The 25225-nt window shown below is 30.1% G+C and overlaps 1 protein-coding gene across 1 annotated transcript in view; it reads left to right on the top strand.

The window, feature by feature from the left end:
• Nucleotides 1–25225, top strand: part of LOC146998990 (uncharacterized) — an 86910-nt gene that overhangs the window by 48619 nt on the left and 13066 nt on the right. The window contains exons 4-5 of the mRNA XM_085812224.1: nucleotides 4342–4432; nucleotides 15624–15696. Of these exons, the coding sequence (XP_085668350.1) occupies nucleotides 4342–4432; nucleotides 15624–15696 (164 nt within the window). The remainder of the gene's footprint in view (nucleotides 1–4341; nucleotides 4433–15623; nucleotides 15697–25225) is intronic.

Raw genomic sequence — 25225 nt, forward strand, 5'->3', positions numbered from 1 at the left:
GTTACTGAACCCTGCGAGTACCAAAACAATTAGAAGGGAGCTTCATAAACAGGGAATCGCTGGCCGTGCTGCAATCAAGAAGCCACTCATCAGTGATGCTAATGCCCGTAACAGGAAAAGGTGGTGTTTCAGTCATAAAGCCTGGACTATAGAGCAGTGGAAGCGAGTAATATGGTCTGACGAGTCTTCTTTCACATTGTTTCCCACTTCTGGCCGAGTTTACGTCTGGAGAACGCCATCTCAAGCCTATAATACAGACTTCTTGTTGCCAAGAGTGAAACATGGCGGGGGTTCTGTTATGGTTTGGGCAGCCATATCGTGGTTCTCTGCTAGCCCCATGATAACTGTCAGGGCACATGACTGCCAAGACTTGTGTGAACATTTTGGCCGATCAAGTCATCCCATGGTACAAACTTTGTTCCCCGATGGTGATGGTGTCTTCCAAGACGACAAAGCCCCTGTTCACACAGCTCACATTGTCCAGGACTGATTTTCTGAGCACGAGGATGAGTTGTCCCATCTTCCCTGGCCACCACAGTCACCAGACCTGAATATTATCGAACCTTTGTGGTCTACATTGGAACGGAAAGTGCGTTCTCGTTATCCACCGCCAACATCGTTATCTGAACTTGCCACCGTTTTGCAGGAAGAATGGTATAATATTCTCTTGGCAAACATACAAGAACTGTATTTATCCATTCCGAGAAGACTGCAAGCTGTTTTGGATGCCAATGGGTTTCCTACACCATATTAAGCAAAGAAACATGTTTTTTTAAAGGTGTTTCCATATTTTTGTCCAACCCCTGTACATATAAAGGAGATCATCACGTTCTTCCATTTGTGGAAATCCTAATCAGAGCTTATGTTTGATTGGTTCGTGTACATATAAATGGCATACTGAAAAGAAATACTTTTTGTGTAATTTATGTAGGTATTTATTCATTATGTATTTTTGTTTATATAGCTATTTATTCATTATTATGTACATATTATTATGCATAATAAAGATTATTATATACAATGAGATGACTAAAAAACAAACATGAAATCAAAAACATGGTGATAAGGTAAAAAGGACTCAAATAGTTTCCCTTAAAGCCCAGATTACAAGTTCTAGTATTTTTTTAATTCCTGATAGTGTTATTAATTGAACTGCAATTGATGTAATAATTTTTTGTATTCAATAAAGCCTGTATAGAATATTAAGTACCTAAAATGTTCTCGGAGAATGTGAAGACAGCCACGTCACTTACATCCATCTGAATTCTTTAGTAATTTTAAGTCCTGAGAAGATTTGAAAGAGAGCTTTTCCTATGATTTTTCAGCTAAACTTATTTACACATACTGTGTAATAATAAAGAGCTCGGGTAAATCTAGAAGTAAAAGGAATTGAAAGCTAAAATGGAATTTATGTATTTAAAATATCATATTCACAAGAGAAAGTATGCCTACAAATTTTGCCTCATTTCCGTGATTCGTGAAGAAGCACGGCTAGCAAAGGTGAAAGCCAATTCATGCAAAATTCGAAGTTGTGCAAAAATAATATTGATGGTCAGTGGTTATAGTCAAATGCTCTTTGCTAAATTCAAGAAATGCATTATTATATGCATTAAAAATTTTTCAGCCATCTGGTAGCCAATGGAAGTAGAATTCATAGTTCAGGAAAAATAAGATTATTTAACATAAACTCCTATAAATTGATTAAGTGCTTGTTAACATACGTTGATTAATTATTTATATGCAAATAAATGAAAACTAATGTAAAAAGTAGAAAATAGAAATGTCAAGAAAACTCGAAAAGCTATAGCCTATAATTTTCAATATTTTTAATCCTCAAGGAATGCAACTGAAGGTGTGTAAATTATGTAATTGTGTAAATATTAAAACCTTAGAAATAATATGGAACTAATAAAGCAAAAACTCGTACAGTTGAAATAATTTAAAAACAAAACTTGAGTATCAAAAGAAAAATAGCAATATAAAATTATGAATTTTAATACTCTTTGTAAATTGTATGGCTTAATGTTGCTTTAATGCATCAATATATATAAAATACTATCAGGTTTGTAAATATGAATACAAAATTTATTTTTAGACATTTTCTCATGGACTGTAACAGCAGTGGGCCTTTTTTTTTATCAGCCTTTCTTTAGTTCTAAATTCTTATCATTCAGTCATGATCATTTTATTAATGAAATATAAATTTTTTACCTTCAGAGTTTTAAAATTATGATTTACTTTAACCCTTTGACGTGTAGTGGTCATGCCCTGAAACCACCAATATTCGAATTTTTTTCTCCTCTTCCTTCCGTAATTTTTTAGTGAAAATCAATTGATTACTGATCTTTTACCTCTAAATAACACAAAATAACTACAGAATCATACATGTTTTAGGTCTTAGTACTGCAAATCGGATGCCTTTTAAAATCTCATTTTCTATGAGACAAAATAACTTCCTTTTATTAATATAAACAACTTTAAATTTCAAAAGTTATTCATCGCACATCATGATTTCTATCATAAACAATAAAAAACAGCAATAATTAAACTACATATATAAAAAACCCTATATATGTATGCCATTTGTTTTGTGGTTTCAGGGCGCCACCAGAGCACTGTGTCACAATGCTCTAGAGGATCGGTGGTCACGCCTTGAAACCTTTGCTCTTCACAGTGGTGTTTGCTTGCTTCTCAAATAGGAATGTTTATTTTTACCCAGATATAGAAAAGCTCTTTTGAAATCACAGAATTATTTTATTACTAAACAATACATGCACCTGCCCAGTAAAAAAGTCTTTCTTTTCCCGAGACTTTTCTCTGACCTCAACATACTTGCTCCCCAAGCTAGTATTGCGATTTTATAAATTATTTCCTGTGGTTTAAATTTAATGTAAATATACTTTGCTGTAATTAAAAATAGAAATCACGTTGTTTTATTTATTAAAAATAATATATAACTATTTTTAAATCCATATGTCTTATTTATTAAAAATAGAAATCGCTTTAAGTTTTATTTAAATTAAAAATATTTTCTGAATATTTTGAGACAAAATATGAATAAAATAAGTATGAATGGGAAACGAATGATCATTACCAAAAAGACCAAGCCCCCCCCTCCCATTAACATAAAAAACCACAAATTTCATGTGCCAGATGAAAAGAAACTAAAGAATGCTGGACATATACTAGTGAAATTTAGATCCAATCAATGTACATTTTGTAGCACAAGGAAGAAACATCATAGTAGAAGATACATGTGCGAAACGTGCAATGTGGGTCTGTGCATGTACCGAAAAGAAAAAAGATGCTTTGAACAGTGTCACAAAAAATATTTGTTTTTTGAAATTAAAAAAAAAAAAAAAAAAACTGAGTGTTTTTTTATCCTTATTTTACTGAGTTTTTTAATCCATGTATCCAAACGTCCTTATTATGTAGGTACTTATACTCTCACTGCTATAGAAAAATTACATAAATGTTTATTTTTTAATTTTTTCTGACGATTTAGTTTGTAAAATAATGTAAAAAATATATATTATGCAATTCTTACACACATTTTTTAAAAAATTCGTAAATTTCGTCATTTATTGGAAACGCGCACGGAAAAAGGTAAGTTACCAAGGTAGTAAGGGGAAAACCCTACTACCTTGGTAAGTTTCAAAGTCCTAGATGCGCGGTGGTTTCACAGTGCGACCACCACCCACAAAACAATGGGCAAGAGTAGATTTTTTTAATTCATATATTAGTCTCTAGGATCACAATATTCAATTTCTAGAGTTTTTTAAGTTAAAAAAAAATTATAAAAAAAAAAATATCACGCACGTCAAAGGGTTAATTCTAAAACGTGGAACTTGACTTTACTATGCATTAAAGTGTCTTCTCCCTTTTTGCTCACCCACTATACTGTTGGTGATTCAAAGTGGAACACCATAAAGGACACATGCAACCAATTATCTTCAAATGGATAAATGGGATTTGCGAATGACTAGCATTGGAACAAACACATGGAATTCACATGTACTAGTTATGACACCTGGAAGAATTTCAAGTTCCCCCCCCCTTCCTATGCGAAGAAAGCGTTCGTATAAAACATACTAACCAAGAGAAGTGTTAACATCAATCTTGTAACATCAGGACAAAAACATAGTTGACATGGATGAGCTCCTTAGGAAAAAAAAAGCCCTACTACAGGAATTATTATGTTCGCAGCAGCTAGGGCTGGGAAGGGGGACATATGTCCGAGGATGAGATGAGAAATTTTTATATTTTCCATTGACTATACAAAAATAAATGCAGATGACTCTCCATGTTTGCTTATTAATACTTTTTTTCTATTCTTTCTAGCGAAAATATGGTAAGAAGATGAGAGCACTTGAGAGAGAATACTTAAAAAAATTAGCCAAGAAGAAAAAGTTGGAGCAGCGAGTTATGAAAGGTAGAATTGAAATTTTGTTCCTTAGCTTGTATTGTATAATCGAATTGTATGGAAATGTGTTGTTAAAAATTGTCAACAAAATGTTGAAATGCAAGGCATTATGTATCTCCGATGTTAGATTGTTAGAGAAATCTTCCAGTTTGAAAATAGCTTTTGAGCCGTTCTTAGGCGATTGTGAAAATAATTTTCTCTGAATGAGTGCATTTCTCTGTGTTTTATTTATTTAGTTATTTAAAAGTTAAAACTGGTTGTGACAATTTGTTCTGGAATGCTGAGAATTCTGCAATTCTGATTTCATTATTAAGTTAACATAAATAGATGCGATAGATCGCATGAATAAATGATTTCATATAGATCATCTATTCATGCGATCACGTAGATTTCATAAAGATTCACATATAGATCACATAAATAGATGATTTCGTCATTAAGTTAAAATAGATCGCATGAATAGAAGAAAGACCAAGAAAATAGAAAATTATTTTATTATGAAACTTTGTTGTATTTTGAATTCAGTTAATTTGTTCAGATTTTATCATGGATGTTTGTTTTATGTAATTTTTACTGTTTCATTATAGATATTTTGTGCATTTTTAATTTCATTAATTCATTGCTGTTTTATGTAATTTACAGTGCAGTAGCAGTTTTTAAAAAAATGGCTACTGCTTTTATGTGTTGAGTTAGCATAAAATTAGATGTCAATGGTTGGTGAATTCGAAGGAGGGTTGGGTGGATAATGTGAGAGTGCCCTTGAGGTATTTATTAAATATTTGTTTTAGCAAAATAAAAGATTGTGATTATTATTGAATTTCTGAATAAATGTGAGTTATGGTCTTAATTCTGACAGGGTTCGTACGGTCCTTAAAAGTCCTTAATTTTTTCAAAAATGATTTTTGGTCCTTAAAAGTCCTTAATTTTGGCCAAAATTAATAAACGATCCTTAATTTTGCTCATTTGACATTTCTTATCAATTCTAATGATTGTCATTGATTTCTCGTGAATATGGAATTAAAATTGCACTGCTCTTAACCAATCTGTTGGCGGATTTACTTTGCAAACAATAAAAAAAAAAACAATTAGCTACCCGAACGACAGTATCGGTGTCTGATCGGCTATTCACCCAATCTTTCGAAACAGGTGTTATCCGTAAATTTAGGCAGATTGTGATGAAAGCGTGAAGCCGGAAGTTCTTTAAGAGGCGAAAGTGATGATGAAGGTGCTCGAGAAAAAAAAGGGGGGGATTCTGAAAATATTTGCCAAAATTAGAGCAATCCCAACCTGGAAGGCCACAACCTTTCCGATGCCAATAGGAAGGAGATGCCTGGAAAGTGCATTTTCAATAAACTGTGGCTTCATCAAGCTGACTACAAAGACTGGATATTGATGGATGACAATCCTTATAAAGCTAAATGTGGTTTTTGTCTGAAACAAATTGAAATTTCTATAATGGGAGAATCAGCACTGAAAATTCACATGAAAATTAAGTTTCGTTTTATCATTTCAATTTGTTTTTACACGGTTTTGCTTAGCTTAATTTCTGTGTTTGTTTCAATTAAGCCATAAATTAATTTTTTATCACCTTCTATGGAGTTTATTCTCTTTTGCACATACTATATGTATGGGATATCTAGATTATAAGTTTATTTCTGCAGAGGGTCTGTTATCGATTTCGCGGGAAATCTGTTGGCTCCATTTCGATTTTAGGTCGCCAAGGACAAATTCGGTAACGCAGGCCGAGAAAAAGTGAGGTTCGGAAATATGTTTTGAAGCTTCAATAGACAATGAAGTATTTGGTTTAATTCTATGCTGTTGATAGTAATGCATTATTTTTGCTAATGGCGATACAATTATTAGTTGAAAACAACTAACTAATTAAAAAAATTAATATTTTTAAAGGTGAAAACAACTAATTGAAACTAATTTTAATGAATTAACTAGACGCAAAATTAACTTTCATGAATTACTAAAGTTATTGGGTAGAAGTTTAACTGAAAATATATATTCCGTATTATATATATATATTTATACAGTACAAAGTCCGAGGTTGGGACTTCGGCGATCCCAAATTTGATATTTTTACGGATATTAGATCATTTTAAATCTAGTAAGATGGCACGTAGAAATTATAAAATTGAAAATATGAAATTGTGATTTATGAAATAATGAAGCATTTATGATTTAAAGGGTATCAAAATTTACAAAAGAAAAGAGCTTAATATTTATAGGTTTACTTTATTAAACATTTCTTTCAATGTGAGGTGTTTGATTTGTTTTGTCTGCTAATACTATAGACATATAATTTCTTGTTCAGTTATTAAGTTCCATTCTTCAAGTCCCGTAATTGCTGTGTCGAGAATTCCGAATAACTTGTCAATCAAAATTTTTTCTCGTTCAGTAACCTCTGTTACTTTCTTCACTATCGGTAGCTGTATTTTCTGGATTTAGAACCATACTACAGATTTCGCCCTCCGTTAATTGATTGATGATTGGGCATTGTCATCACAATGAAAAACTTCTGTTTAACGTCGCTAAATTCTGCCACCTGGTAAGGCCATGCGAGCTCTGGCGCTGGTTCTGGCCTTATGTGAATAACAAATCAGTTATTCTTAATCCAAATAGCACTAAATATAATCATTTGTCCTATGAGTATCATTAACAAAGTCTATTTTTAGCATAAGGAAAGAAATTTCTGCTAAATCTCCCCTTGTCAACATTTTAGCGCATTAAACTTAAATCTGTAATCGGATAATACTCTGTTATTTGGCGTCGCTGCATGATTCATAACTCAAGTTGTCATCCGTTGATAAACATGCAGTGATGAAAGCAAAATACAATAAATAATGATTCGCTATTTCGGCATCAAGGATATAAAATATTAGTTGGTGTAAAATTAACAAATGTTTCGGTTTGAGATTATGCAAAGCAGATACGCAGGTATGGAGTCAAGTTACTAATCACACAAATTTATGCTAAAATAATTATTTCTTCAATAATGAGAGATTTTATTTAGCGCCAAACTGAGATTAAGAATCGGGATTTCTGACATGTTTTTTTATGATGAGGAAAAAAATCTAATGCGCATGCGTAAAGCATACCCCTTCCCTTCAAAAAAGCCCTAAAAAATTGGTTGGTGGTGGCTTTGAGGTCCGGATTTTAGATCATTCCAGATATTGGATGTCCTGATCTCTGAATTTGTACTATATTATATATATATATTATATATATATATATATAGCAAAAAATGTGTATTTTCAGTATACATTTCTTATTATATATATAGATTTCTTATTTTATATATTTATATATATATAAATTGTAGAAAGCTCGCCTAAAAGTTACCAAGAGCTGCTGCTCCAAAAGGTTTAAGACGTTTTCAAAAATTAATACACATGAAAAGCAAATCATTTGACATGTAAAACATAAATACAATAAAATTAAAAAACAGAAAATGTCAAAAAGTAAGCGGAAAATGGTAAATTAGCCCAATTCGACATCCAAACGGGCTTTTCAAGGGAAATTTCATTTATTTGAAAGTCGAATCAAGCTAACCCCATTACGCGTTTCGCCGAAACAGACAATTGAAACTTTTTCGCTAAAAAATTTTTTTGACAAAGTGTCTTGGAAATTTTAATTCAATTCTCTGTTCCAATTTCCCGACGCGTCCGCTCAGAATGACACATTAAGGTGTTAAAATATGTTAATCAAAATCAAACTTTCTAAATCTAGTCTAAAATTAAAATCAAAACGAAAATAAATAGCGATGAGCTATTAGTCCTAAAAATACAAATACATTCGGGCTGGGCCTGCAAGCTTAAAGATTAACAATTTTATTTTAAAAAAAAAAAAATAGATTTTATAAAACTGTAAGAAAACCTGTAGTTAATACTCAATATAAAATAAAAAATTGAGAAAAGAACAAACTCAGTGGGTCTTGCTAAGACCAAGAAAAAGTTGTAACAAAAGAAACAAAAAACTGACCTTTGGCGATGTAAAGCTGTCCCTCTGAAAACATGCAGAAAAATGGCTGCTAACTTCTAGCGTCTTATTTTGGATGACGTACGTAGGGGGGAGCGAAGTGTTGTGGGCGTTTAGCCAATGCGAAGTGTCATCCACTGGCTGGAACATTCCATCATTCTTATCCTCCTTATATTGGATTTTTAAAGATTATCCTGCAAGACGTGAAGATTTTTTAAGTATATCTAGCTTAAAAAAGCTACCTGTGAAGTTCTGCTTTTACCAATGGTTGCGAAATGTCCCAGCAGTTGAAAGAGCCATTGAAATATGGGATGACTTGCTACTGTACATTAAAGAAGTTGAAATGGGGAAGTTTAAAAAAAATTCATCGAAATCCTTCTCAAATATTTTGGAGGCAACTAAAGATAAAACATTTCTTATAAAATTAAATTTTTTTCTCTCTCTGTCGAAAATATTATTGCCTTTCCTTGAATATTATCAAAGTGAAAGTTTTTTGCTGAAGATATCTTAAAACTTGTAAATGATTGCCTTCAGCACTTTAAAATTTTGAAACTAGAATATTCAAAAATAACTAAAGCAGAAAATCTTTATAAATTTAATTTTAATGATCCAAATTGTTATAATGATAAAAGTAAAGTTTATTTGGGATTCATTGCTGAGCAGTTAATGAATGATAAATGCCGCAAGAAGGACATTTCACAAGCTGAAAGTTTTGCATTAAAACAAGAAATTCAACAATGTGTCTTAACAATAGTACAACACTTAATGTCTAAATGTCCAATAAATTACTCTCTCATTCGAAATGCATCTTGTATAGACCCGCGATTGATGGTTAAAAGTCCAGAAAAAGCCCAGAACAAAATGAAAATAGTTCTAAAGGTATTAATGCAGAATAAACGTGTTTTACAAGATGATTGGGATGAAATTCTGCTGCAGTTTGGAGAGTTTCTAGACAAAGTAGTTAAGACAAATTTACATGAATTTTCTACTTTTGATCCTCAAAATCTTTCTCTTGACACATTTCTCACTTCTTATTTTCATGATTTTCACTATTCAAAAGTATGGAAAATGGTGAAAATGATTCTTATCTTGTCACATGGACAGACGTCTGTGGAAAAGGGCTTCTCTGTAAATAAAGCAATTGAAATTGAAATTTTAAGTGACTCATCATACATTTTTCAATGCACAGTATTTGGTTACATAAAATTTTCTCGAGGTGTTCTTAATATCGAAATTAATAAAGAAATGAGATCGGCAGCAGCTTCTGCAAGGTCTAAATATATGCAGTATTTAGAAGAACAAAAATCTTTAACTAAATCTGAAAATTCAAAGAGGAAACGAAATATCATTGAGGAAGAAATTGATTATATGAAGCAAAAGAAAAAATTTCTTCAAAGGGACATTAAAGATATTAATGAAGAAGTAGATGCTTTAGCAGATGAAGCTGAGACCAGCATGAACATTGATTTGTTTATCAAAGCAAATGAACTTAGAAGAGTAGTTAAAGAAAAGGAAATAGACATAAATAAATTAGATGTTAAAATAGCTGAAAAGATTTCAGATTTAAAAAAAGCACAAATGTTTTGTATCTTTTATTGTACAGTTTATTATTCTAGTATCTTTCAAAAAACCAAGGAAATAAATTGTATGTTTACAAATCAGTTATTTTAATCTGCAAAATATTCTTACATTGTGATTATAATAGTAGTTGACTGTGTTTAAATAAATATCAAATAAGTTAAATAATAATCATGTAAATCTCTAAAATAGTGACTGTTATTAGTGTAAAATACACTTATACATGTTTTTAAAGAAATTATGTTCCTAATTCAATGTTATCTACTTCATAACTTGTAGGAAGTTAGTTTAATTTTCAAAATTGTTTTATGGTAAGTATTAAAGTAAATTTAATAATAGTGCATAATACACCCTTCTGTTAGTTTCTTAAAGTGAAATTACAAGCATGAAGTCGGTTGTATGGATAATTGCTTTATTCTATTCGTTTTTTTGTTTGCTGATAGGTCCTTAAAAGTCCTTAATTTTCATGTAAGGAAATGTGTACGAACCCTGTCTAACCAAACTACTGAACCGTCAAAACTTAATTACTAACATAAAAATTTATTATTTAGAAATGAATTTAATTTTGAAATTGTTTATTGTTTTAATGTATAACCTTTGTCAAATAAAGTCTCAAATAACCATATAGTTACTGTATATAAAATGTACTCCAGTTTATTAGAGATTTTATCACAGACCGTAATAAAAGTGCTGATTTATATGAATAATTTTTGAAATACTGGAGATAATTATTTGGCACTTAATTTATGATTATTTGAGAATAATGTGTAATTCATTTCTTGTGAAAGCAATCCCAAATTTAGTTTTGTACTAATAACTCAAATTTGTTTCAGTTTTCTTTGTGGGGAAGATGGGAAAATAAGATTATTTAGCTCAGTGTGTTTTTATGATGTCTTTTATTTTTATCATGGAGATAATGAAAGCAGACGATGCTAGAAATTTAATATATCATTTTTATACAATCCCGAGTTTCTGTAATAATGTTATGCTTTATATATATTCAGTTTTTTTTAATTTGTTACGGAAAGAGTTATGTTAAGTTTGTATGGTGACTCTTGTGTAATGATATAAATTATAGTATATTATTTTGGCTAAAAATATTTAGCTTTTATATATTTAAATTTACTATGAAATTGTTGACATCAGAAACTGTAAAAAAGCAGTACATAATAAGAAGTATATTTTGTTGCTCAACTTAATATTGCTATACCACTTTATATTTTCATTAAAGCATATTACTCAAAATCCAGTGGAATCCATAAGTTAACCCTCTTGGTGGCATCACCTGGTTTATCTGGTCATGAGATTTTTTGCCACTTGCTATACATTAGCTTATAATTTAAGATATTTTGTTATGTTTCTTCCTTTAACAATGCAAATGTTGTCTTGATGAAGGTAAGTTTATTAAAATGGAGACAAAATAAGTAATTATATAAATTATGCTAATAAATTCTGGATAAATGATCCGAAAACCCGAGCTATTTGGAAGGTTAATTATTCTTCCATAACTGGTGAAAAAGTATTCCTTAAATCTAAGGAATTAAAATAAACACTTTACTGAATAGCAATATACTTACATGTGGAGGTAATAAGTATTTTATTTGAGGCAATGGCAACACATTGCTTTCAAACAGCCAAATATGGGAATTAAAATTGAAAGATAAATATCTTACATTTTGCTGAATGACAACAGTCTGGCATATAAAATGTTTTATTTTGAACAGTGTTGCCACTTCTCACTTTTAAACCTCTTAGTATGATAAATAAAAGTTAACTAAATTTGTATAAAACATGAAATAAATCAAAAACAAATTTGAATTTCAAAATTTTCGGTTCGAGGTGCTATGTTCGAATGGAGAACTATGCATATCAAAATTTGGTGTATACTTCTTCAAAATTTGGTACATACATATTCTTCACCAATATTCACTTGAGGTTAGAATATTTAAATATGCAATAATAAATGCAAGTTATAAAACAACTACGAAATTAAGCTTTCAGTAAAGTGAGAAATTGTAGAATAGTAAGAGGTTTTTTTTTATTTTTTAATATATAGTTGTTTAAGAATGGATTTGTTATTTTTTAATGACTTTGCTCTCTAAATTTCCTTAACTTTTATTATTATTATTAAAATGTAAACTCTCTTTTGTAGTTCTTAAGAAATCTTAATCCCTGAGAGGCATGACGAATGCCTTTGCACTATTATATTTTTTGTCATTTGGTTTATATTACCATATTATTTAAATTATTTGTTTTTGGGTTTCCTTTAATGATCTAAATATTAGTGAGTGAAAATTTATGAAAACACAGAGTTAAATAATTTTTTAGAAATTTAGCAAATAAATACTATCTAAATGCATTTCTTCAAAAGGAGATCCAAGACATCATGCATACAATGATGAGTTTAATATATATTTTCTATTTCAGAACACATTAGCAAATTTTTTTGTCAATCTTTGAATTAAAAAAGAAAAAAAAAGTTTGCAATTATGATTATTATATTTTTATCCTTACTGCTTATATACATCAGATCTATGTGTTGCATTATTAACATGATTTGCCTTCAAAGGCCAATAAATCAGATGCATATTTTGAAAATTGGTAGGTCTATGAAATTTTGTTTCTAATTTTCAATAATATCTCCTTGACAGTTTTCTGTGATCCAGTTTTTTTTTTTTTAAGCAGTCTTGGATAAATGTTGTCACAACAGTTAAAGCGAATTCAACTATAGATTTTATTGTAATTTGTGATTTTCTTTTCAGATTGTTGAGTATCTGTCTGACTATTAATTTTCTGTACTTGAATTTACATGTTCAAATTGTTTCTGTGCCTAGGAATTATATTTGGACATTTTTATGATTATCATCATCATTTTCATTCAATTTCATCAGTTTTTTTAGCTTCTCATTAATATCATATAATCAATAAATAAGTGTATGGTTATTATCTAATTTTAAAATTATTTTTTCTTTGGAAGATATTTAGTTCTTTAAAACACCATAATTTGCAGATTTGCCATTGCATATGACTGTTTCTTAGATCATCAGAGTTCACAATTAAATAAATTGTTACGCAAATGTTATTTATTTATTTTAACACCACATTAGTCACAAAACTCACTTTTTGTCTATATTACTTTTGTGTCAGAATGACTGTTCAAACTGTTGCCACCAAATATTACTGTGAAGTATTACTGAAAAAAAATTTAAATGATGAATGTATATAAGTGTGTTACTTGTATTATGGAAAAACAATTGTACTTAGAACCAGCATATTTTTAATACAAGCTGTCCTTCACCCGAAGATGTCACCTCGAATCCCGAATTTTGAATTTCAAATTTGTTTTTGATTTATTTCAGATTTTGCACAAATTTGAAAATTTTTATGTATCAAAATCAGCAATTTAAATGTGAGATGTGGCAACACTGTTGAAAATAAAACATTTTTATATCCAGTACGCCAGACTGCTGCTATTCAACAAAATGTAAGATATTTATCTTTCAGTTTTAATCCCCAGATTTGGCTGAAAACAATTTATCTTTGCCTCAAGTAGAATACTTATTAACTTCATGTGCCAGCATGTCGCCATTCAGTAAAGCTTAAGATATTTAATCTTTCTATTATTGAATAACAAACCATGCATCTGAAATGTAGAAAATGGAGTTTTAGAAAATATTTTTTTTGCTTTTTAATATTATTGATTTAAATAAAAATGCATATGAATGAAATGTCTAATTAGAAACATTAAATATTTTTATGAAATGGCACTAGCTGAATTCATTAAAATCATGGTACACTTTTTCTTGTTTTATGATAACTCTTTTAGGGAGTCGGCCACTTGAACGGTTAGTTTTTAAATTTATAATTTAAAAAAACATATGACAACCCCTAATACTCTATCTGAAATTGTAAAGATGTACTGTTTCTAAATATTGTGTGATTTCTTTCTTATATATTATGTGGTATAAGTGAAAAGGAAGTGACGTTTAATAATAAAACTGAAAAGATTAAAAAAAAAAAAAAGTTAGCAGGGACAAGTCCAAGAGCAGATTGTAACCTGCTGTGATCATCGACAGCATAAAAAAAAAAAAAAAAAAAATTAACAAATCCTCTGGTGCAACATCAAAGTCTGAATCCTCTCAGAATGTTTATGACTACCTATTATTTTGTTGTTCTGAAAGTGCAGCATTTTATTTGACTATGAATTATGAAAGATGTGCTAGTTTCCTGACCATTGAAAATATTGTAAAGAGGTTAATTTTAAGGAATATAAAATTTCCTTTCTACTACAGTTTCACTATTAATATTTCTTTCAACTGTGCCTTTTGCACAATGTTTTATTTTTTCACACAAAGTAGTAAAATGTGTGATTGATTAACAGTTCAACCTTTTTGTTTTAGAGATTTTTTACAGTAATATTATTTATCTTTTATTCTTATAAATAATTGCAACAATTTTTCTTAAATTAGAACTTCCATTTATGACTTTTCTCTTTGAGGATAAGTTTTCTTTGCTGGTTGAAACACATTTTTAAATATTCTTTGTTAAAAGGTTAAAGACCCTGCCCTGTCTGTCAAGTGTCTCTAATTGTAAACATTTTATGATGTTAGAATTGCAATTTTTTCACTCAAAATCTCTTTAACATTTTCAGGCTTAACCATTTTCAGTTTTTGAAGCAATAAATCAGTTGTTTAAATAAAATAATTATTTCTCTTTGCACAGATATCTTCATGAAAATGAAGTCATTTAGCTTAAAAATCTCTTTTGCTTAACGTTCATAAATCAACAAATACTAGAGGAATATCATGCCACAATGAAACTTGCAATGTAGTTAAAACAAAATTTTGTCTATATTTAAAAGTCTTTCATCAAAAGAAAGCTTGTGATTGAGTAGAGACTTAAAATTTATTGTTTAGTATTCAATGTTCTTTATTTTATTTGAACAATATATCAGCGCCATTCACACATGCATTTTGCAGTAAGCTTGAAAAAGTCGACATACATTGTTTTACCTTTCATGAATGGGCTAGCAATTCAAAACTAAAGTTATTAGCCAAATATTTGAAGATGAATTTTAGTTCTATATGTGATCTAATGAGATTCATATTCATAAAGATTATTTATAAATTGGCTGTATTGGAAGAAAAAACGCAGTTTCCACACATTTTTTTTTTTTTTTTTTTTTTTCTTCTTTGGAAATGTTTTAGAATAAAGTAGTTATACCTACTTAAATTTCTTATGATTTAGTCTTTTCTAGGAGAGATTGTCTTCGAGAATATATTCTTCAAAATACTGCTAACTTTAAGAATTATGTTGAAAGGTTTCGTTATACTCAGACAACACAACTTGTGATTTTTCTTATGTTATGTAACTTTCAAAATCTTCCAGCTTGAATATTGCTAGGATGTTGTGACAAATATTTGTGCTTTAGCATTAGTAAAGTTTACTAAGTTTTAAATTATTATTTTGAATTAATAATATGTTTGTGTTCCATGCCAAATTTTAAGTTGTGAAAACATAATTTGTGTGTTGAAATAAAAAAAACTTGTAAAGAGAATTCTACATATGGTTTGCTTCGGTTTTGTATTTTCTGTATTTTTGTTTGCTATGTACTGATGATTTATTACATTTATTCCAGATCTAATGGATTGTCAGGAAAAGGAAGGCTTGCCTGCCCCTAAGGAAAGAGACTGGTGTTATAGTGAAACAGGGTTCGTAGTGCTTACTTTTTCTTTAAAGCCCTTATTTTTTTGTTTTTAGTGCTAATTTTTGGTTTTAGTGCTTTTTTTTTAATGAACGTGCATTTTTTCCCTGTACCAAATCCTAAACTAAATAAACAACTTTTCTTCCTTATGTGGATTGTTAGATGGTGAATCATACTCCCAGAAATAGCTTTTCCCCCTTTCCCTGCATTAACATAACCTATGGTGCGCGCGAGAGTACAGACAGGTGCACATCGTTTTGTTGGTGAAAGAATTGTTAAAATCGTAGAAAATTCCGGTACATTCGGTATTCTTTTCCTCCCACCCAAATACTACGTTATGCCTATATTATGTGCATATGTCTGAATATTTATAATAATATAGTTGCAGTAGCTGCTGAAGTTTAGATAAACTTCCAAAAATGGGTTTATTTTTACACAGATTAGCTTTCTAAGGAATAATATTCGGAATGGCTTAAATAAAAGGAAAGTAATCGAATAGTCAGAATATTTTTTTTTTAAACCCAATACATTATACAGTATGGAGGTTGGGAGGTTCTCCCGTTTCTCTGCAAAATCTCTAATATTGAAGCAGCGAGTTTTTTTTTTTTTTTTTTTTTTTTTTTGTCACTGTCCAATCTGGATTGAATAGGACTAAAAGTTTTGCGGTCTACCAAACCCAAGCGAAGAATGATTCTATTCGGGAAATTTAACGGTCTGTTCAAAATTCGAATCCAAAAACACCCCAGATTAGTAAGTCTGTTTCTTTTCCTTTATTTAGTTCTTTATTCTCTGAATACCAGCAGCTGTTGATTCCAATTCCGATTGTGTAATATCACGTATGGATGAATTACGCCGCACGTATTGCAATCAAGATCAACAAAATACTTTCCTATGGGATGTTTTAGAAACCTTGTTGCGCAGTAATGTTTGCGGTATTTTGCAGAGATAATTAATTTTGATGTTCGATCTGAGATTTATTTATGAACACACAAGAGTTTTACTGTTCTTTCTAAGCAGAATATTTCTCAGTTCCGTTGGTCTGTTTTTATATGATACACATATCGAAATGTCAAAATCATTTATTTAGCCGAGAAATGTAAAGAACGGCTCAATCTCCCCCCCCTCCTCTTTTTCCAGTTACCCTCGACTATACGGAATATTCGGCAATTTCCAAGTATGCAGGTTAGTTAAGCTTTTACTGTTAAAGGATGACTACATGAAGCAATTTCCCGTCTCCTGGTTTCAGAAATGTTCCTCTTTTTTACTTAAATTGCTTTTCTTGGAATATATGTTAAGGGAAAACTGTTATGCAATGAAAATTTAGAAAATGTTCAGAATTTTTATTTAAGTTAAATTATTTAAATATTAATATGAGTGGGAAAATAAATTGTAATTATTATTAGGTGCCAAGCAAATACAATTAATATGGCTTATTATTAGTATTTATTTTCTATATTTTGAACTGAAATTTCATCATTAAATCTTGTAATATAGTTTAGTTCTGCATAGTTTTTTTTTTTCTCTCATTGTAAACTAATTCTGTAAATTGAACTGTCATTTAAAATTTAAAAAAAAAGTTAATTGTTTTCCATGGTTGAGGTAATGCTCATTCTCTTAATAAATATTGCATTGCTCATATTTTAAATTGCAAGTTTAATTTTTCTTTTAAGGTTTATGCAGTTGTGTATAATGTAATTAGACAGGTGCTTATTTTTTTCTTAAAATGTGCTTGAAAAGTGCTTATAGGTGCTTATTTTTTTAATTAAAATGTGGCTATGAACCCTGTAACAGAGATGAAGAGTAAGTTTCATTACCTTTATTAATAACAAGAGTAATTTAGAAGGTAAGCTTCATTTGGCTGTAAATTAAAAATGCATATAGATAACAAATTTTTTATTTGCATCTGAAAGGTAAAGTGCAGTCTATTTTTCTGCCGCCCATAATCACCATGTAAATTGAAGCATTTGTTTCAGTATTTCACCAACTTACAAATCCTTTCGTTACTTAAATGTTATCCCGTCGTCTGTGAAAGTTGGCTATCGTCAGACCAGGAAAGGTGGCAGAGATCTTTCCAATGTTGTGTGAATCATTCCTGCAGAATTTTGAATTAGCTAATGCCTTTAGAAGCAGGTCTAACACTGTTTATTTTATCAAAAAATAAATATTATATTTGTGTAATATAAATTTATTAAATAATATTATATTTGTATAATATAAATTTATTAAATAATAAATATTATATTTGTATAATATAAATTTATTAAATAATAAATATTATATTTGTATAATATAAATTTATTAAATAATAAATATTATATTTGTATAATATAAATTTATTAAATAATAAATATTATATTTTTATAATATAAATTTATGAAATAATAAATATTATATTTTTATGATATAAATTTATGAAATAATAAATATTATATTTTTATGATATAAATTTATTAAGTACTAAATAATCAGCATTTAACCTACTGTCTTTCCATGCTTCATTAAAATAATTTTGTTAGTTTCTACTATTTTGTTAGGCATTTTTTATTGAAAACTTTGTTTAGAGCACTATGAGTAAATAATCGACTGTTGTTCTGTAGAAAGCACATCCCTAATTTTAATAATTTTTTGAAAATACAAAAAATTGCAGTAATAAACAATTAATTTATCCTTGTTTATAGAAACAAGCATAGATTATTGCAGTGTTTCTTAACCTTTCTAGCGAGTCGCACCCGATGATTTTTGGGAAATGAGGAAAACTTTTATTATCCAGAAGTATACCTAGTTTGTCTTCAGCATAAATTACTACAGCATGTTTCTTTGGGAATTTTGATAATTCAGTATCTAAATTCCATTCCTTTGTGATAAATATTCAGCCATTTTTAGGATATATTTACTTTCCTGTACATAGATCTTTTGACTTCCTTATAGTCATATATATATATAGTCTTGTCCCTTATAGTCTTATGTTTCCTAATAATTTTTTTAGTTACTACTTAATTGAGATTTACTAATGTAAGTGTACAATTTTCTTTTTTCTATTTGTATAAATTATTTTTTTATTATCAAAGCATGATATTAATTCTTCGTGTTCTTCTGAATTTTTATCTTTAGAGGTTGGCAGGTATGGGACTAAGATAATTGCAAGTCGATGTTTCAATTTCTTGAACTTCTTCCATGTGATTTGGAGCCTAATATTATTTGATAAAATTCTTATATAAATGTTTTCATATTCAAATTGCTTTCTTGTCGATTCCGCACTTCATGCAATTTTTTCTCAGCCAGCGTTTTCGATTCTTCTAATTTTATACCTTCCCTTATAGAATTATCCTACATATCTTCAATCATTTTGTCTATAGTGAGTACACCTGAAATGTTCTTCACTCAAAGCATCCTCGATATTTTCAATGGATTCAACTTCCCAAAATCTTTGAAAAATTTCTTCTAAATTACAATAATTTACTTTTGAGTTACTCTTGCATGCACCAGACGCGATATATCCAAAAACTGTTTCTTGGAATTTCAACAGTTGATTTTCTAATTGAAATTTTCCTTGTTTTAAAATCTCAAAGAACAATTCGGCCCCTAGTAACATATCTATTTTGCTAGGTGTTCCAAATTGCGGATCCGCTAATTCAATATCAATGGGAATATTTAATAACTACACATCTAAATACCTTGATGGAGTTACATTGGTTATTTTAGAAATAACCAAACAATTAACTGATCTGACATATGTTAAATCCTTATTCGAAATCTATACATCCAGTTGATAATTAATATTTATAATGTTATCTTTTATTCCTGATACATAAATTCTTTCTTTATATTTAACAAATTAGTAAATCTTTCACACAGGAAACAACTCATGCTGCCCTTATCAAGTACTATAGTGTGAACTGCAATTTTTTTTTCCTTCTGAATTGCAAATGATACTATTGCAGTCCGTAATAACACATGCACCAATCAGCATTTCCTGGTATGTAATTTTTCAAAGTAAAAGTTCCTAAACCACTGTGCACAAAAAAATTTTTTTTAAGATTTGATTCAGTTTAAAACACCTGGACTTTGATAGCTGCATTGTTACAGGTTCATAAGAACAAATCTATGCGTTTTTATTTGTTGCAATGCTAAATACACATTCTGATGCATTGGAATTAAATCCTTTGAGATTTTTTAAATTCCATGTGATACAATCATCCCTTTAAACTGTCTAAAGCTGTCTCAGTTTATCATACAGGATATTAGGATCTAAAGTGATTAATAATTACTTTGTAGGAATATTTGCAAGTGTCAGTGTATTCATTACTAATGTCACAAAATTCATCACTTACACCCATAATATAATTCGGTTCTTGCATATTAACGCAACCAGGCCAAAATTCGCATAAATCGCCAAATTTGGCGACCCTACTTACGGCAACCCTACGTGTTATACGTAGTTTTTCGTAAAGAAATTATTTTTCTTACTGGTTAGACTGAATACCCTGAAATACTTTAATTACTTTTTTGGGTACTGTACCTAACAGAAGCGCCGTTACCCTCATGGAAAAAATTTGCGAAAATATCAAGGAAGGAAGCATCATTTATTTGGATTGCTGGAAAGGATACAATATAAGTGAGTTCGAAAATGCTGGATTTCTGCATGGAACTGTTGATCACAAATATAACTTTGTGGATCCCAACACGGGCGTTTACACACAACATGTAGAGCACATGTGGGGCTCAGCGAAATGGCGCAACAAAAAACAGAGAGGAACAGCCCGTCATCATCTTGACTCATACCTTATGGAATTTATATGGCGCCAAGCTCAAGCTGTTAATCGCGAAGACGGTTTTCAATCAGTGCTAAAAGCAACAGCCAAAAGATTTCTGCAGAAAAAATAATTCTGCAACTTATTCAAATTCGAAACCGGAAGGGTTTAATTGCTATTTTATATTTTAAAACAAAATAATATAAAAAACTGTATTAAAAATTATCTGTAATTAATAAATGTACATTTTCTTTCTATTCATACTTTTTTACTCAGACTTACAAATCGCGCCAACCTGGTTGCGATAATACGTAAGTACCTATAATTCCTTAAACTTGTTGAAGTTTGTTGCTTTCAACATACTATTGTTAATCATAATTATAACTCAAGAATCCCTTTATTTTTATTTCATGTCAGTGACTATTTTGTTAACTGTAAACTAATGTCATAATTTTTTAACTGCTGGTATAGATAAGAAAGTTCAAGCTGTTATAAAAGTGAGCTGCTTAAAAATTTGTTATTTCTGATATTGCCAGTTCTAAAACTTTAATTCTTTACTCTCATATATTTTTTGGGAAATGAGGAAAACTTTTATTATCCAGAAGTATACCTAGTTTGTCTTCAGCATAAATTACTACAGCATGTTTCTTTGGGAATTTTGATAATTCAGTATTTAAATTCCATTCCTTTGTGATGAATATTCAGCCATTTAAACATTTTTAGGATATATTTACTTTCCTGTACATAGATCTTTTGACTTCCTTATAGAAATTGCAGGAAGTATTGCAATTGTTAAAAATTTCAATTATCGTAATTTTAATGGCTCTGTAATCTATCTGTACGATGTTTTTCATAATGTCTCAGTCAGTATATAAGGACAGAATAAAGGTATCTTTTTTCCAAAATAGATTCAGAAGAGATTTTTTTCACGGCGTCTGTACATGTACCTCTCATAACTCAAAAATGAGTATCCATAGAACGTTAAAATTTTTTATATGAGATGCTATAATATGTAGTTGTGCACTTCCCTTTTTGGTTGCAATTGGCAGCACCAAAAGTGTGTGTATACATTCACTTTATTACTTGGGTCTGTGAGCTCAATTTTTATATCTTGATAATTTGTGTATTTTTTGCTTTAAAAGTGATTGAATTGGTCTTTCGTTCCGGTTAAAATTTGTATGCCTTTAGTTATTGTGCATGCAGTAGTTGTAGAATTATGAATTTAAAAGTTGTTTAAGCAGAATTAAGCCTAACAAAGGAGCCATTTTGTCCACATTTGAAACTTAGCAGAATATTGATTTAAGTCAGTTTCTGAAACTTCAATGTCTTTTTTGTTTTGTGGGAGTGAAAGTAAATTTTCAGTTTTCTGTACCAAAAAAATCTGCCTTCTTGTCCACTGGCACAATTGCTTGTTTTTGCATAGAAACTAATTTTAATTATAAAAATTGTTTTTAACTGTTTTAACTGTATTTGATTTTTTATGTTTTTCTATATTTTTCAATTTCTAATTAAGATCTTCAATTTTTATGTATTTTTGCCTTGATGCAAAGTGAGAACTGAATTAATTGAGTGAGAAATATACAGTGGCTCAAAAAAATGATGGGACACTTTGAATTTTTGTATTCTTTATTAAACATAAAAACTATATGAAATCAATATTTTTTATACTAAATATAGTTTTGAAAAGATGAAAATTAAGTCCAAAAATCAGTATCATCTGTTTAATGAGGAAAAATATTCTCACAAAAATAATCGGACACTTTTAGTAACAGTTAAAAATGACTTGCATTATTTTTGCTTCATAATACCGTGGGGGATTACTTTTACAATTGATCACTTTATTTAATCTTATTGGGCATTTACTCCACTTTTTGTTTTTAGTCCAAAGGGGCTTTGTACCTGAACAACTATTGTTTTCCTTTTGCGATTTTGCGTAGATTTACTACAAACGGCGAATGACTTTTCAAATTGTTGCCACCTAGTATTATCATCCTATGTTATATTTAAAGAAATTAAATAATGAAAAATGCATAAATTAATAATGAATTGTATGTATATTTCTCGCATTGTGATAAAACAGTGGTACATAGAGCCACCGAAATTTTAATGATGTAATCCTTCTAGGAATATGGGCATGTGGAAGAACAAATTTGGAATTGTTTTATTATGGATTTCCTATTAACAAACTCAAGGATTTTAAAATGAGCAATGGCAACTTTGTACAGAAAAAAAAAAAAAAAAAAACTTTTTATCTCCAGCGCGCGAGATTGTGTATCGGAAATTCTAAAGATATGCTCATTTTAAAACTATTTTGCGATATTGATGTTGAACTGAATTGTATGGTTTAAGTGCAAAGAACATGATAGTTAATAAATAAATGTAACACACAAAATGTTAACCCCTTAATCTACAATGACGGGCATAGCTTGCATACAATGGTCGGGCCAAACCTAACTTTCACGGTCATAGCTCGCGTACAGTGATCGGGCCAGAATTGAATATTAGATGGAATATTTGATACACAATTACAGTCTCATGCAATAATTGTGGTAGACGCAAGTATGACAAAATGTTTATTTATGCAAAACTCCAAAATACAAAATTAGTAATCTGTAACGGTATGATATATTTCAAAGCATTCTGGTACATGTAATGGAACTTTACACTTTTTACACTTGTGTTCTATGTGGATTTTCTCGTACTTGATCTGCATACTGATTCGTTTGGGTTACAATGTTGTTCCGAAATATGTCATGAAATATTAGATTAAATATATCAAATTCTCCTCTACTTCCTCCTAATTGACATAAGGCTTCCTCTCTTATGCCAGGAGTCATCGTATAGTCCCAGATTTTTGGACTATTTCTTATTTCTTTCCAAAGTCAGGACTCTGGTAGTTGATCGCCATCGGATGTATCATCAATAATTATTTGACTATACTTTCTTGGAAATTACATAATTTGTCATGTTTACAATTGCCTGGATTAGCGTGTTGCACAAGTCATGCAAATGTTCCGAACGCTGCACAAGTTTGTATACAATTTCGGCCCAACATCTTCGAATCTGAATTGTAGGTGAAGGGGTTTAAAAAACGCTTCTTTGGACATAATTTAAAATCTGAAACATTTCAGATTTTTTGTTTTTTCTTATTTTATGCCAGTCTTGAATCGCTGCTTTCAGCTGCTGCTGCAAAGGCGCATCTCAAACCGAAACATTCTACATAGAAACATTTTTTATTTTACACCTGCTAATATTTTATATTCCTTACTCCAACCTGGCAAATCATTATTATATTTTGCTTTCATAACCGCATGTTAATCAACACATGACAACTTGAGTAATGACTCGTGTAACGACTCCGAAACAATTTTTTTATACTGGGAATTGAATAAGAATGAGCATGGTAACCTTTCATGTTTATATTATGCTTGGCAATGATTACAGATTTAAGTTAAATGCGCTAAGAAATGTTGACAGGAAAAATTAACAAAAATATCTTTCCATATGCTCAAAATAGATTTTGTCAATGATACTCATAGACCAAAAGAATACATTTAGTGCTGTTTAAATTAAGAATAACTGATTTGTTATTTGCATAAACCCAGAACCAGAGTCAGAGCTTGTATGGCCGCATCGAGCGACAGAGTTTGGAAAAGACAAATGGAGGCACTTAGTAGCAGAATTTAGGACTCTCAGAGACTGTATCAGGTGGTAAGATTTCTAGTGTTGAGCCTCAATAAGGCTTAAGTATGTATGGGAATTTATTTATTCAGAACTCGGGTAAGCCTTAGGCATGTGCAAGAATAGACGTAAGTATAATAAATAACTAACACAATTCAGACTTAATTGTCTCAGTGCGTGATAGAAGCAAGATAAAATTTAGCAGAACAACTTTAGGCACCAATCTCATGATACATAGCCAAATATGTGTAGTGAACGATAGCTAAATTTTATGATGATAGCCGTAGAATCTGAAGGTTTTCGGATATTGCAAACCAACGGTGAAATTTTCTAATTAATGGATTTTGTAAAGAAATGCGAAGAAGCCGTGATAAATAAAGATTATATAAAATGAGTTTTTCATTGTGATGACAATGCTTCTCAATCATCAGTCAATGAATAGGTGGCGAAATCTCTAGTATGGTTCTAGATTCAGAAAATACCGCTACTAATAATGAAGAAAGAGACAGGGATGTTGCTGATAATGAAAAAATTTTGACTGGCAAGTTAGTCGAAATTCTAGACATGGCAATTACAGGACTTCAGCGATGGAACTTTGTAACTGAGCAAGAAATTATGTCTGTGTATAAAATTAAAGAGAAAGTATTAGCACAAAAAACAAATCAACTTACACAACTTGAAAGAAATATTTCATTAAAGTAGACAAATAAATATTTTTTCTAAATTTTAATACCCTTTAGATCATAAATGCTTTATTATTTCATAAATTATAATCCCAAATCCGGAATTGCAAAAATCCCGACGAGTCCGGATTTCGGACTTTGTACTGTTTCTTTACTGAGGATGCCAAATTTCGGTTTAAGATGTCAAGGTACTTGTACTGATCCATAATACCACCTATATATTAGAAACACGGGAATGTGGCATAGATCCCCATACCATAACTCCTTCGCTATGTTTAAACTTGGTACTAAAGTTTTGCTTCGGAAATTCTTCTTTGGGTTTTCTCCACAGCAGCACTCTGGCATCTGAGCTGAAAGGTGTTAAATTTGCCTTCTTTAGCAGTCACTTTTCCCAGTAGTCGGGTGTTGTTTCATCGATTTT

Source organism: Stegodyphus dumicola, chromosome 2, assembly GCF_044657685.1.
Source record: "Stegodyphus dumicola isolate Sdum_Otavi_A_Nest chromosome 2, ASM4465768v1".
In the NCBI taxonomy this organism is placed as follows: domain Eukaryota; kingdom Metazoa; phylum Arthropoda; class Arachnida; order Araneae; family Eresidae; genus Stegodyphus; species Stegodyphus dumicola.